The sequence below is a fragment of the Taudactylus pleione genome, unplaced genomic scaffold, assembly GCF_031769625.1.
Source record: "Taudactylus pleione unplaced genomic scaffold, aTauple2 ptg000189l, whole genome shotgun sequence".
NCBI classification, from domain to species: Eukaryota; Metazoa; Chordata; class Amphibia; order Anura; family Myobatrachidae; genus Taudactylus; species Taudactylus pleione.
The window spans coordinates 7622733-7638875 of NW_028284591.1; the positions used below are offsets into that span (position 1 = coordinate 7622733).

The 16143-nt window shown below is 49.9% G+C and overlaps 1 protein-coding gene across 3 annotated transcripts in view; it reads left to right on the forward strand.

Annotated features, from left to right (window-relative positions):
• DYM (dymeclin) overlaps positions 1 to 16143 on the forward strand; it is a 408809-nt gene that overhangs the window by 259145 nt on the left and 133521 nt on the right. For 2 of the 3 annotated variants that reach the window (XM_088476488.1, XM_088476487.1), the window contains exon 14: positions 705 to 869. The exons of the other annotated variant lie outside the window; for it this stretch is intronic. In XM_088476488.1, coding sequence (XP_088332614.1) covers positions 705 to 869 — 165 coding nt within the window. The remainder of the gene's footprint in view (positions 1 to 704; positions 870 to 16143) is intronic. 3 annotated transcript variants of the gene reach the window in all.

Consider the following 16143-nt stretch of genomic DNA (forward strand, 5'->3'; position numbering starts at 1 on the left):
TGGTTTTGCCTTTTAAAAAAAAATTGCTGCATTATATCTAGTGGCTAAGTCCCCACCATCTCGCAGATGCCTGCAACTCGCAGAGTATCACATCCACCCCATCCACCCACCCAAATCTATGGTCAGTGACTAGATAGCATGACTTGCTTTAAAAAAAAAAAAAAAGTAAAAAATGGATGTCTTGGGTCACTTGTCAAAAAGTGAATGTGAATGTCTGTTGTATACAGTGATTATGAAGAGAACAGTTACATGTTTGTGATACACTTAGCGATGTTATATATGTGTAATATCTGCACTCTGACGAGGTCAGTAAGAGAGACTGCTGGTCTGTCACACACAGGATAACCCATATGTCTGATTTCTCTGCACTTTTCCACTAGTGAGCCTTTAACCCCTTCCCTCCTGGTTATGTTTACTTAACCCTGTGTCAGAGCGAGGGCCAGCCCCCACCCAGGGATGTGCTGTCAGGAGAATAACGCAGGAACCCCTGGCATAAGCTGCATGGTTAGTGCATGCTCATTGCCCGAGCCATGAACTGCGAATGTCTCCTCCTCCTCATGCAATACTGATGTACTATTCCGCCTGTGCCGATGATCAGCATCTAAGGTCTGAGACCTGAATACAGCTTTCATTGTGATACATAACATGATCCTGTTTCTCCCACCTCTCTCTCTCTCTCTCTCTATCCCTCCCTTGTCTTTCAGTTCTGCCTGCCGCCACTTGCGGAGATATTTATATGTCCTGGACAAACTGTATTTTCCTCACTCGCACTGCTCTACCCTGCAGCATTGCTTCACCACGTTCAGTGACAATGGAGAGGAGCTCTTGTCTTTAACTTGCTCTCACATACTCCGATCCTATGCCTCCAGGTTATTAATCTCTGCTCGCTTTCTGCATGCTGCATGCTTCCGTGTACTTGGTCTGTGTCATTTATCCAGAGCATGCATCTGTGGCGGTAACCTGTGACTGCTGACGGTCCGTGTCTTTGTATGGGACAGTGTCACCTTGCATGACAACTTTGTATCGTGCTAGCATGCACCACAACACTGGGGGATGTAGGACGGGATGTGCCCGCCTGAAATGTTCTAGTCTCTCATGGATATTGCTACATGTAGGTTCTGTTACGTCAGTGTTACAATCGCAGTAAGTGGTTACTGGCTTTGAGAATTAATGTACAAAATCGGGTTCGTACCCCTGAGGAATAAACTGATTATGGGCAAACACTGTGGCCCTCATTCAGAGGCGCTCGCAATATGCGAAGTGCGGTCTCCTGGTCGCTAGCTAATCTGTGGGTTACCACCCACAGCTTTAGCGACCGACCATCAGGGCTTGCGATGGGACCCTAAGGTTGGGTCTCGGCAACCGCAAGCCCCAGGGAGCTTCCTGCTCTGATCGAGCAGGAAGCTCCCCACTGATATCACTGCTGATGTCAGTGCGGCCGCCCGCAAAACGGCAGGCGTTCCTTAAGGAACGCCTCCGTTTGTGAAACCACCCCCCCCCGGCCCGCCTACAAAGCGGGGTAAGCTGTCGGTCAACATCGACAGCCGTCCCTGTTGTAGTGAGCTCCGGAGCGAGAGAATTTCTCTCTCGCTTCGGGGCTTGCACATGCGCAGTGCGGCCGCTGCGCGTGCGCAGGGCCTAAAAATCGACCCGCTTGCGAGCGGATCTGAATGAGGTCCAGTGTCTGTTACTGTTATTGGATCAACCACCAAGATAAAATCCATAAAAAATATAGTATTTGGAATTTTGCGTTATTGGTCACACCGTAGCCTCTCATAGTTAATGCTCTGCGTACATAACGCTCCAAGTGGAGATCATTCGTTTCTCTTCAGTAAAACTAAGAGAATGTCACACAAGCGCTTAGGTTTTGTAAATGCTGAAAGCAGCGTACACACAGCTGCAGGGACCGCCGGTGACTGACAGCTCAACTGGGCGGGCTAAGACAAATGCCTGACCAGTTGTGATGTAAGGAGAACACATCGAGCGGAAAATCTGTAAGTCTGTATAGCTTCCCTGATCGGCCGCTGTGTCGGCGGATCAGTCGGCACAGTGTGCGCCCAGCTTTAAATAAGCTACAACATGCGCTACGTCTGCAGTCAGACAGTAATCTCTCACACTGACCGGAATTCATTCCATACAGGAGGTCATGGATTGTGTCCATTATACAGTTTGTGCTGCCCTTAGGCCTCTATGAACTAAGTGGGCTTCATTTGCACGGCACATTCTTCTGCCCAGGCCTTTCCGCTCTGGTTTTGTACTTTAATCTGAATAGCGATGAGACGTGTTCCTGCTGCCTCTCATGTCGCCTAGATGGCAGATGGGTGGTCTGGTAGTGCCCACTACCAGCTGTGTGTGTGTGTGCCTTCCACAGTCTTCAGACCAGGGGGAGATGTACCAAACCATCAAGAGAGCGAGAAAGCAAAGAAGTTGCTACATCAGGGTTCATAGGGTATCCACAGGATACCTTGGGGTATATAGGTGATGACGTCAGGCATCGGGCACCATAGAGTTGAAGTTTTCAGCCTCCCAGGATGCACTAGGGTCCCCCTCCTATACCCCGCCCCCGAGCCAAGGCATCTCAGTTTCTTTGGTGCCCGGCTCGGAGTCGGATGTACCTGTTTAGAGGGGGGCTAAGATTAGCCCCTGGAGTTTCTTCGCAAGCAGCTGTGGCTGCTCATCTGGAAGTACAGCATGGACAGTCAAGGCTGACGTCCATTCTGTCTTCCCTACACCCCTGCCGGTACCAGAACGCCGGTACTGATCCGGGGATGCTGGTAAGCATCTGGGGTCACAGCTAGCGGTGACCCCAGATGTTTGGGAACATGGCAGGATTCAAGGGGGAAGCAGGTAAGCAGCGGGGTCCCACGGTGGGTACCTGCTGAGTACATGGACCAGAGTCCCCGGGCAGGGGGCTCCCTGGGTACTGGCTGCAGCGTGGAGCCAGGTAACTAACCTGCGCTTCCACTACCCCCTTGGGACAGCGGACCGCGGCTGAGCGGTAGCGCTGCGGCGTCCCAGGGGTTAATTGCATGCCAGGGGAGCGCACCTTCCCTGTGCACAGCCGGCGCCTCCCCCGCTGCACACAGCCCTCTCTGCATCTGCTGACTGGTCCTGTGGCAGCGCTCCTCCCCCAGGCCGGCCTCCTCTCTGCTCCTCGGTGGCCATCTTTTGCTGGAAGCATGGTGAGCACTGCTGGACGCTGATGGTCGGTGGCATCGCGGTCTCTGTCCCCCGGCATACCTCTCCTCCGTTGGTTACAGGTCTGTGTATGCAGCGCTGTGTCCTACCAAGCCCTGTGTCTGCGTAGTTGAGGATCAGCGCTGATAGTGCAGGAATTGATTTCTTTGCATTGTATGTGACTGCTGCTAGCCTCTGCTGCCTGTACTTTCACTTTCTACTGTCAGCCTTTTCACTGTCCCTGCTCTTCTTCTGATAAAGCCCTTACGGTGCGGTGATTGCAGGGTGGTTCTCCCACTATACTAACAAGTATCAGTGAGAGGGGTCACATACTTACCATCATGTCTGAGAGTGACTTTCCTCTCCAGCTTATTTGTAATACATGCAAGGTACCAATAGCTGAGGGGGAGGGAGCCCCGAGGGGCTATGTCGACAGTGTTATTTATTGGCGCGGCCAATTACTGTCACGGCTCCGGTACAGGAGCCGCCCTGGGCTTGTTTCGCTAAAGCGCTTACAATCCTCGTGGGCCAGTTAGCTCTGCAGCCTGCGTTCCCACAGATGGTATTGTCCCAGCAGTCAGTGGTGTCGTCACCCATGCAGGGTTTCCCGAGACAATTGATGGTACCCCACAGTCTCCCTATTTCCCCTCCTCAGGTCTCTCAGGAACCTGCGTGGATTAATTCACTGACAAGTTCTGTGCAGCATTTGTCGGACGTGTTACAAGGGGAGTCTGTGTTGCGGCCACATAAGCGGCCGGTGGCGTCTCCGTCCGCTCCTTATGAGGATGACGACGTGACGACCGATGATGGGGAGATTCTGGATCTTTCTGACCAAGAACCTCTCCATTCTAAAGAGTCTGATGCTAAGTCCAACGTTTATATTCCTGGACTTATTCGGGCAGTTCGCATGGTTTTAGTGATTGAGGATGAAGATCCTCCGTTGTCCAAGTCAAAATATGCCTTTTTCAAGGATATTAAGGGTGACGCCACAGTGTTTCCTCTTTCGGGTCAGTTAGTAGACCATTTAGAGGAGGTGTGGAAACACCCTGGCAAACGGTATCAGCATCAGAGACGCTTGACGGTGGCTTATCCGTTTGCGGACAATTATTTTTCTAAAGTGGGAATCCCCTCCACAGGTGGATTCTCATGTGACACGCCTAGTCCTAAGTGCCACATTGCCCATGCCCTCCATGTCCTCCTTGAGGGATGCTACGGACCGTAAGGTGGAGATCTGCATAAAGTCCGTTTATTCCCTTGCGGGGGGGGGGGGGGGCGGCCAGGCCGGCTATGGCCATTTGTTGGGTAGCCAGAGCTATGGAGCGCTGGGCTGATAGTTTGGAGGCGTCTTTGGATTCCGACTGTTCGGCTGTACAGACCGAGTTGATAGGCAATCTCCGAGATTCGGCCACTTATATCAATGAAGCGGCCTTGGATATCAGTACCCTGACTTCTCGGATTTCTTTGGTAGCTGTAGCTGCTCGTCGCACCTTATGGTTGCGATCTTGGCAGATGCTGATTCCAAGAAGGGCTTGGAAGCTTTGCCTTTTAATGGAGAAGTACTATTTGGTCCAGATCTGGACAAAATTGTAGCCACGCTGGCGGCAGCCAAATCGGCATGTCTCCCGTCTGCTGCAGTTCCTTCCAGTTCAGGTACGTCGTCCTTTCGGCCTTACAGGGCCCAGGGTAGGCCTAAGGCACAGTTTTTTCCCCGTCAGGTTGGCCCCAAAAAATCGGCCAAGCTTGTTGTACCAGACGTTCGGCCCCTAAGCCAGATGACAAGCCTGCAGCCTGACGGTCTGGGCCTCCCTTTGGGGGATCCCAAAGTGGGAGGCCGCCTGCTGCAGTTCGCCCAGTGTTGGTCGGTTACCACGACAGACACTTGGGTTCACGAGGTGGTTTCTCACGGGTATGCCCTCTTCTTCCGGCACAGACCCCTGTCCCGATTCTTCACCACGGGTCTTCCATCAGACTAGAACAAAGCCATGGAACTGCGGAAGGTTTTGCACACTATGCTCCAGGCTGGAGTTATAGTGCATGTTCCATTCTACCAGAGGGGCCAGGGTTTCTATTCGAATCTGTTTTTGGTGCAGAAATCCAATGGGTCATACCTTCCGATCCTCAACCTCAAAGCTGAGGATCGGACCTGGGGCTGGAACCTGGGGATTACATTCTGGTGCTGGAACCTGGGGATTACATGGTGTCGTTGGACATACAGGACGCTTACCTGCATGTCCCTATTCTTTTACGCCAAGAACAGTTCCTCAGGTTTGCAATCCGCAATGATCACTTCCAGTTCCGGGCGTTACCTTTTGGGCTGGCGACAGCTCCATGTGTGTTCACCAAGGTTATGGCGGTCATGGCGGCTTCCCTGCGGCTGCAGGGAGTCCGCATGTTGCCGTACCTAGACAACCTTTTGTTGGTAGCAGGGTCTCCAGAGCTCCTTCTACGCCACTTGGACCTGACAATTGCGGTACTGCACCGGCACGGCTGGTTAATAAACTGGCAGAAGTCCACCTTGATCCCGTCTCAGAGGATTCTGCACCTCGGAGCCTTATTGGACTCTGGACAGCAAAGGATCTTTGTGACGGGGGAAAAGATCTCTGCCTTACAGTTGAGGGCGCGCAGTTGTCTGCAGAGTCGCCGGGTGTCTCTGCATTCGGCGATGAGGTTACTGGGCTCCATGGTGTCAGTATTCGACATGGTGGAATATGCCCAGTTTCACTCCAGATCTCTGCAGCAATTGATCCTGTCCAAATGGAATGGACTGCCTCAGAGTCTAAGGTCCTAGACAATGTTGCTCACTCCGGAGGTTCGCCTGTCCCTAGCCTGGTGGTTGCAGGCGACCCATCTCAACAAGGGTCGTCCATTCTGGGTGGCGAATTGGGTCCTGTTGACAACATATGCCAGCCTTCGGGGCTGGGGAGCTGTCACGGGTCCACACTTGTTCCAGGGCAGATGGACTCGAGGCGGAAAAGGAGCTTCCGATAAACATCTTGGAACTCTGCGCCGTTTTCAATGCTCTCCAGCAGGCACAGAGGGTTCTCCAAGGTCACCCCGTGCAGGTCCAGTCGGACAACGCCACCACCGTGGCCTACATAAATCGGCAAGGAGGAACCCAAAGTTGGGCGGCACTCGTAGAGGTGTCCCGCATCCTGGTCTGGGTGGAGCGCAATCTCTCGGCCATATCGGCAGTATTCATCCCGGGAGTTCTCAACTGGGAGGCGGACTTTCTCAGTCGCCAGGACGTTCATCCTGTGGAATGGTCTTTGCACCAGGACGTCTTTCAACTTCTGGTGGACAGGTGTACAAGTTGCCGGTGTACGGGTCTCGCACAAGCGGCGAAAAGGCGTCTCTGGTGGATGCTTTGTCCGTCCAGTGGACGTTCCGGTTTGCTTATCTCTTTCCTCCGTTTTCCCTTCTTCCACGGGGGTATGCAATCGGGAAGCCGACTGCCTAAATACCGGCAGCCAGCTTCCCGACTGTCATATCCTGGCAAGGGTGAAATGCCGGGCGTCTAGATGTAGATGCCCGCATTTCCCCGACGCCGGGAAACCGGCGCCCAGCATCCCGATCGTAGTGATGCCGGGTGCCGCGGGGGGGAGGGTTAGGTTTAGGGCTCCCGGGGGGGACTTAGGGTTAGGCACGCCACCGGGAGGGTTAGGGTTAGGACTAGTGGGAGGGAGGGTTAGGGTAAGGCACCCCCGGGGGGGACTTAGGTTTAGGCAGCGGGGAAGGGGGTGATTAGGCACTTAGAGGGGGGATTAGGGTTAGGCACTTGGGGGGGAAGTTAGGGTTAGGCACCCCTAAGGAGGGTTAGGGGGGTTAGGTTAGTAGATACTCACCTATCCACGATCGGGATTTCCAGTGCTGTCGGGCTTCCGCTGCTCGGAACTCTGCTCATGTCGGGCTGCCGCTGGCGGCCGGCGATATTTCATACCGATTCCTCCACGGGTAATTCGGTAATTCAAACAGGAAGGAGGGACGCTCCTGTTGATAGCTCCCGCGTGGCCCAGGCGGCACTGGTTCTCAGACCTTCAGGGTCTGTCCGTGGACAGTCCTCTGCGGTTGCCGCTACGACCGGACCTTCTGTCACAGGGTCCTTGTCTTCACCCGGACCTGACTCGGCTGTCTTTGACGGCGTGGCTGTTAAGGTCCAGGGGGTTTTCCAGCTCTGTAGTACGGACTATGCTAAGAGCTCGGATGCCTTCTTCTGCAAGAATATACTATCGTGTGTGGCATACTTTCTTCCAGTGGTGTCGGCCGAGAGGTTCTGCACCTCGGGAGTTCCGTCTGTCTAGAGTGTTGGCTTTTCTACAGGCGGGACTAGATCATGGGCTTCGCCTTGCTTCTCTGAAGGTACAGGTGTCTGCCCTGTCCGTCTGGTTCCTTTGTAGGATTGCTGCAATCCCTGATGTGCGCACCTCTATGCAAGGTGTTCTCCGAATTCAGCCACCTTTTGTTCCACCGGTGGCACCTTGGGATTTAGCTGTGGTCCTGAGGGCTCTCCAGGGACCGCCTTTTGAACCACTGGGCTCAGTGGACCTTAAATGGCTGACAGCTAAAACAATTTTCCTTCTGGCCATTGCTTCGGCCAGACGTGTTTCTGACAGGGGCTCTCTTTTGTAGACCCCCTTTTCTGATTTTTCATAGGAACAGGGCAGCGCTGCACACTCGTCCTGGTTTCCTTCTCAAAGTTGTTTCGAGTTTCCACATCAACGAGGAAATCGTTGTGCCGGCTTTTAACTCACCTGACCTTTCGGTGGGTGAGGCCACTTTGGATGTTGTGCGGGCCTTAAGGATTTATGTTTAGGAAGTCGGACGCCTTGTTTGTCCTCTATGGCTTCCGTAAAAAGGGTTGGCCTGCTTCAAAGCAGACTTTGGCAGGCTGGATTCGTATGGCCATTTCAGAAGCATATCTTCATGAAGGCCTTCCGGTTCCTTCCTCTGTGAGGGCTCATTCCACTAGGTCTGTGGGTCCTTTGTGGGCAGCTCGACGTGGTGCCTCTGCAATCCAGATCTGCAAGGCTGCCACATCCTCTGTCCATACCTTTGTGAGGTATTACGCGTTTGACACTTTTGCCTCTCAGGATGCTTCCTTCGGGCGGCGGATTCTCCTTTCAGCACAGGAGCGTCCCCACCCTTAAAGGATACTGCTTTGGGACATCCCCAAGGTATCCTGTGGATACCCTATGGACCCTGATGTAGAAAATATGAGATATGGTAAGAACTTACCTTTGTTATCTCTATTTCTACGAAGTACATAGGGTTCCACAGGACTCCCGCCCTGTCGCACCTGTGCTGCAGATGGGCTTTACTCTGGTCACCGGTTTTTCCGTCTCCCTCTGGTGAGAATGTGATTCTTGTGTGTGTCCAGATCTTTTTTCTCTCTCTTCCTTCTCCTCCGGCCTATGGCTTGGTACATAACTGAGATGCCTTTGCTCGGGGGCGGGGTATAGGAGGGGGACCCTAGTGCATCCTGGGAGGCTGAAAACGTTAACTCTATGGTGCCCGATGCCTGACGTCATCACCTATACCCCAAGGTATCCTGTGGAACCCTATGGACTTCGTAGAAATAGAGATAACAAAGGTAAGTTCTTACCATATCTCATATTTTTCCATAGCAACAAATTCGCTTCTAGCTCTCGTTTCTCTAGCACAGTCTATAAACTGACAGTCTGAAGCTATTTGTTTGCTATGGACACCTTCTCCAGTTTATCTCTCTTGAAGTTTTGAAGCATCTCTCCCCCACCCCACGGTAACGTTATAGAGAAGTATAATAAATCCGTGTGTGTTACATGGATCGGTGGCCTACATGGAAGCAGACAGTTTGTAGAATACAACAATATTCAGGCTGAGGGCACAAATTTATAGTTTGCAGGGGGGTGCCGAGCTCCAGGCTTGGGTACATACTGGTCGATATATCGTATGCTTGATGAATGACAGTATTTTAACTTAACCTTTTGCCTGGCATGGTCACATCAGATGTGACTAGTCAGAAATGCCCTGGGGGCGGCTGTTGGAAGTCTTTCAGCAGCCACCAGTCTCAGAGGGACCTTCCGGCCCCTCTTCACCAATGGCTCCACCCCTACCGGGTCCCGATCACTGTGTCGGGGGAAGGGAGGAGATGTGATCAGACGCAGAGAGGAGGTGCCACGTCTCACAGAGCAAGAAGCTACAAGGAAGAATGGCCGACAGAGCGGGGAAGGCAGCTCTCCACCTCGGCGCCCCCCCCTTGTAATGCTTACCCCGCTGTCTGCGTTGCGCCGGCCCTGTGTGCACTCCCTATATTGTTGCATTATTTATTAACAGTTGCTTATATAGCACCAGCATATTCCTCTGTGCTTTACAATTACAGAGGTAAGAAGACCCTGCTCGCCAGCATATAATCACCATCTACTGGCAGTGGGTGATGTTGTTTAGCAGTACCCATCCCGAGAGCGCTGTTATATAATGTGACCTAGGAGTATACAGGATATCAATTCCATGCACGTGGCAGATTTCATGTCATTTCACTTTCTTGCACAGTCCATCTATAAGTCATTCTCATAAACACATCAAAGCACGCAGTTCCTTTACATCTGTGCTTCCTAACATTGCAATGAACTGTGAATAGAATGCAATGGAGGGATGACTTCATCTCTCAACTTTTGGAGAGATGAAGTCTTGTGAAAAGCAGAAACACAATCATCTTCTCCAAAATGTTTATTAAGTGTTCCTGAGGGGAGGGGGATTGATGGGCCTGTAGGAGCTATTTAATGTAGGTGCAAATGTACATAGTGCAGTAGACATAGCAACTAATCATTTGCAAAGCTGATCACGTGCAGGGCGAGTCTGTCACTTGGCCTGTGCACCAAACCTCAGGATCACAAAACAGGCATGTGGGGTGGGGGCTTGTTAGTGAGGCTGGGAGCTGGCCACACACAGGCTGATGGCAGCGACTTTCCAACACCCAAACTGTTGTTGGGGCTCACATGCTGCAATGTCAGGCCGGCTGTTTAATATCGATGATAAGGCAAAGTGCGCTGCTAGCTTATGCTTTCATCGGTCTATTGTCTGGTATTTTAAGAAAGTGAGGGGTCTATTTACTAAGCAGTGTTAGGAGACAGATTGAAAAGTGATAAGGTGCCAGCCAATCAGCTCCCTACTATCATTTTTCAAACACCTGTGAGATGACAGTTGGGAGCTGATTGGCTGGCACCTTATCACTTTTCACTCTGTCTCCTTACAGTGCATAGTAACTAGACTCCTAAGTGTCTGGCTGGTTGGAGTTTGTTGCACCTCACTCTCTTATTATCAAAGTGTCCATTCACCGTGCAGCTTGGGCTACTGGAATGGTGACAAAACATCACTATGGTGCATATTTATTATCGGATTTTAGATGCGAGTATTAGAATTTCTTATTGCAGCAATAAGAAATTTAGGTTCACCCGAATGTATTAAAAATCACATCCAGGTACAAGCTCCGATAGCAGCCCGTCCCAGTGGTGTGTAAAAGTAAAGTTGTCGCATTAACGGCCTGCTTCCGTGTGCCGCTATCACTATTGCGCATGTGCGGTCATCAGTACACGCACGTGCAAGCGGCTTCTGCCAGAGAGGTAGCCCATAAACTACAACAGCTAACGCCATCTGAAGATGGCGCAAGCTACTGGTGCCAAGTTTCGGAATGCTTCATATTCTGGAGCTGGGTAAACTCCGATATAGAGCAGCCCCCATAGAAACCCAAAGGGCTGCTTTTGTAATCGCAACTTGGGACCACTATTGTCCCCCATATGTACATACATTCAGGAGATCCTTAATATTTGTGGGTAATGCTTCCCCCCCCAAATGGTTATTGACGAGTAGGCCCCTATATATTTGCAATTTCACTTTTCTGTGAGATCAGACCATTAACCGCTTAGGTCTAAATAAATATATAAAGTACTTCTAGTGCCTAAAATACCAGCAAGTTATGTGGTGACAAATATTCTACAGTCAACCTGGTCAACAAGTGTCCACGATTTATGTAGTCGGCATGTAACTCAAATTGCTGTGGAACTGCAAGTTCCAGCATGCCCTGTCCGTACGATGCTCAGGTCATACGGTCACTTGTAATTCCCCAAGCGTTAGAAAGCCCCAGGTTTCATAACCCTGATGTAATCCATAAGTAAGGTTCATGTCCAGCTCCGGGCTGTGGGCAGTCTGCTAAGCGGTGCGTCCTTGCTGGGGAAGGGGTTAATGCATCTGCATCCAGCGCTGGTTCTGTAGAGAAGAGAAGGGGAAAATCGCCTGACAGAAACAATGGAGAGTATCCAAACTGAAGAGGGGGAAATGCAGCTCAGCGGGGGATGCGGCAGAAAGAGACCACACAGTAAATGTAAGTGAAACCATCTTCGGCGTCTAAAGGAGAGAGAAAGGATGCAATTACAGGCAGAGAATCATGTTTAATTTGTGTGAAAGGCTTTATTATATGGAGCCTGTGAAGATATCCCCCAAAGGAACAGCCGTAGGTGGGATTCAGAATTCACAGGAAGCTGGATGGAGAGACGCGGGATCTTTACAGAGGGATTTTTACGCCTCAAGTCTTCCAAGAAAACTAAAAGCAGCTCAGCGGGCAGGGAACCACAAGGAAATCCCACAAGAGCAAGACACACACATGTGATTTGGAGTCTGCTGCAAAATGTTAGTTAGTGTGACTAAATCCTAGCGCAGATAATGAACAGAGCCGACCCAGAATCCTCTCAGGCAGCAGGCAATTAGCTACGAGCCAAAGCCCCGCTGTCCACTACGAGCAAGAGGGAGACGTTTATTGCCCCCTGTGCTATAGCTCCCAGATTGGTTGCAAAACTGCAGTAATTCTATAGCTGCACACATTACGTTCACGCACCAGGCATGCAATTCCACCCTTACCGTGTCCTTGCCAGCTACAGACAATGGAGGCAGCAATCTGGATTGAAGAGTTCCACAGCCAATCTGTTCACTGGAAACTAGCAGCATCAATGAGGCACGAGGCACAGAGGAGTACTTCATGGTGTCTCCCTGTCCCGGTAAATGAGTAAAGCTGTTTATTCATGAATATTGGGGCATCAGAACTTCTGCCTCGAACTGTGCGTGGAGGACAACAAAGCATATGGGGGTTTATTTACTAAAGAGAGAGTTTTTAGAAATGGGGATGTTGCCCATAGCAACCAATTTGATTCTACTTAACATTTGACTAGATTGGTTGCTATGGGCAACATCTCCATACAGAGAGTCTTTCGTTATCCACATAAAAAGCACTAAAGGGTTCATCCCTCCTGACAAACTGCACCCCCGTGTGCTGATCCTGACTTAAAGCTATTATAGTCTCTAAAGGAACATGTTCTGACCTCCCAAATAAAATAAAATAAATGTCCCTCTCTAACAGAAATCCTTGGATGATTGGAGTGAAGGAGAGGAATTGAGCAGTTACACCCCCACCCCTCCCCCTTCCCTCACTTAAACCATCCACCGAGGGCTATGGCCTACCCCTCAAGTTAGACTCCCACCTAGTTGGAGTCATATAAATTGTTGTACAGGTAAACATGATGCTGTCCGTATAATCCCTAATGTCACCACTGACTATTCTTACTGGCTTTCTACCTTTCTGTATCTCCCCACTGAGCATTCTTACTGGCTTTCTATCTTTCTGTAGCTCCCCACTGAGCATTCTTACTGGCCTGCTACCTTTCTGGAACTCCCCACTGAGCATTCTTACCAGCCTGCTACCTTTCTGTATCTCCCCACTGAGCATTCTTACTGGCCTGCTACCTTTCTGTAACTCCCCACTGAGCATTCTTACTGGCCTGCTACCTTTCTGTAGCTCCCCACTGAGCATTCTTACTGGCCGCCTTCTACTTTTCCGTATATCTCACCACTGAGCATTCTTACTGGCCTGTTACCTTTCCTTATGTTACCACTGAGCATTCTTACTGGACTGCTACCTTTCTGTATCTCCCCATTGAGCATTCTTACTGGCCTGCTACCTTTCTGTAACTCCCCACTGAGCATTCTTACCAGCCTGCTACCTTTCTGTATCTCCCCACTGAGCATTCTTACTGGTCTGCTACCTTTCTGTATCTCCCCACTGAGCATTCTTACTGGCCTGCTACCTTTCTGTATCTCCCCACTGAGCATTCTTACTGGCCTGCTACCTTTCTGTAGCTCCCCACTGAGCATTCTTACTGGCCGCCTTCTACTTTTCCGTATATCTCCCCACTGAGCATTCTTACTGGCCGCCTTCTACTTTTCCGTATATCTCACCACTGAGCATTCTTACTGGCCTGTTACCTTTCCTTATGTTACCACTGAGCATTCTTGCTGGCCTGCTACCTTTCCTTATCTTACCACTGAGCATTCTTACTGGCCTGCTACCTTTCTGTATCTCCCCACTGAGCATTCTTACTGGTCTGCTACCTTTCTGTATCTCCCCACTGAGCATTCTTACTGGCCTGCTACCTTTCTGTAACTCCCCACTGAGCATTCTTACTGGCCTGCTACCTTTCCGTATCTCCCCACTGAGCATTCTTACTGGCCTGCTACCTTTCCGTATCTCCCCACTGAGCATTCTTACTGGCCTGCTACCTTTCCGTATCTCCCCACTGAGCATTCTTACTGGCCTGCTACCTTTCCGTATCTCCCCACTGAGCATTCTTACTGGCCTGCTACCTTTCTCTATCTCCCCACTGAGCATTCTTACTGCTTTGAGACAGAGTTGTGTATTTAGATTCATTCAGTAGTGGATTTTACCTAGGGGCTGCAGCCCCCTTAGTAAAATCTGCCACCTCAGTGAGCCAGTTGCAGTCCGTGACTGCACTGGCTACACTGTGACTGGCATTAGCTTCCCATTGGAAGCACTACCTGCCAGTCACACACAGGACAGACAGTCCCAGGGGGAGGTGTTCTCTATCCCCTCGGACTGCCAGTCTGGGCTGCGATTAGCAGAGAGCATGCTTTAAATCGGAAGTTGCTCCTCTACCTTCTGGCCAACCCTACCCGGCTTCTAGTGGTTGCAGCCGATGCAGTCCCTAGAAGCCGATGTTCTGCGCATGTGCCAGTCCCGGCGCCTGCCAGATCCATTGCGGAGGCGTTGGGACCTGTCCTTCCAGATCTACGGTCTCCTCTTCTCCTTCAGCAGTGAGGGTAGCGGCTGCCCCCTTCATCCAAGAGGGTAGGAGCCGCTGCTGGATTATTTTATTTAAAATGTTAAAAGCCAATCACCCCATATTGCTGTAGAAATCTTTCGTGGACCCCTTTTTTCTGGAGACCACCATGCAGGTTGGCAGGAAAAAGAATACTGTCAAAATGAATATACTTGGTAGTAAGCACACAAAGCTAAACATAACACACAATTTGGTAACTAAATACTGTGCATAGTAGGCCTAATTGCTCTATGTCCAACATAAACCAGCCCATGCCACAGTAAAGTGCCCACTGCCCATCATCATACCCGATGGCACCAGTCGCATATCTGGCAGGCGGCTGCCCCTTACATGCATCTGGAGCAGGGTGATACAGAGCGTAGCCATTACCACCCTTCTTCCTGTATGACTAACTCAGCACTAAGAGTAGGTACAGTAGGGTCTGTAATCGCCGTGACAAGTTTAAGTGATGGTTATGACAATTACGGATCTGTCTACTAATAACAGGAAGCAAGAGCATTGATTTGCTAATACACAGATATAAACCTCCTGCTAACAGGTTCTTTTTCTTAAGCCCCATATTAGAACATGTATTGTTCAAATTATATATAGCCAAATACACTACACTCCTAACATGGGTCTATTATATCTGCAAGACATCTATATAATTGAATTCTAGGATGTCACCTCTCACCATTACATGATCACTGGATATGATTATTTTTTAAGTCTATTACACTGTATACAGACATAGGACACTACACCCCAACATGTCCTGACCGCTGTACATAACCATAATACACATCTATTACACTGTATACAGACATAGGACACTACACCCCAACATGTCCTGACCGCTGTACATAACCATAATACACTTCTATTACACTGTATACAGACATAGGACACTACACCCCCAACATGTCCTGACCGCTGTACATGACCATAATACACATCTATTACACTGTATACAGACATAGGACACTACACCCCCAACATGTCCGGACCACTGTACATGACCATAATACACATCTATTACACTGTATACAGACATAGGACACTACACCCCCAACATGTCCTGACCGCTGTACATGACCATAATACACATCTATTACACTGTATACAGACATAGGACACTACACCCCAACATGTCCTGACCACTGTACATGACCATAATACACATCTATTACACTGTATACAGACATAGGATACTACATCCACAACATGACCTGACCACTGTACATGACCATAATACACATATATTACACTGTATACAGACATAGGACACTACACCCCCAACATGACCTGACCACTGTACATGATCATAATACACATCTATTACACTGTATACAGACATAGGACGCTACACCCCCAACATGACCTGACCACTGTACATGATCATAATACACATCTATTACACTGTATACAGGCATAGGACACTACACCCCAACATGTCCTGACCACTGTACATGACCATAATACACATCTATTACACTATATACAGACATAGGACACTACACCCCAACATGTCCTGACCACGGTACATGACCATAGTACAATTCTATTACACTATATACAGACATAGGACACTACACCCCCAACATGTCCTGACCACTGTACATGATTATAATACACATCTATTACACTGTATACAGACATAGGACACCACACCCCCAACATGTCCTGACCACTGTACATGACCATAATACACATCAATTACACTATATACAGACATAGGACACTACACCCCCAACATGTCCTGACCACTGTACATGATCATAATACACGTCTATTACACTATATACAGACATAGGACACTACACCCCCAACA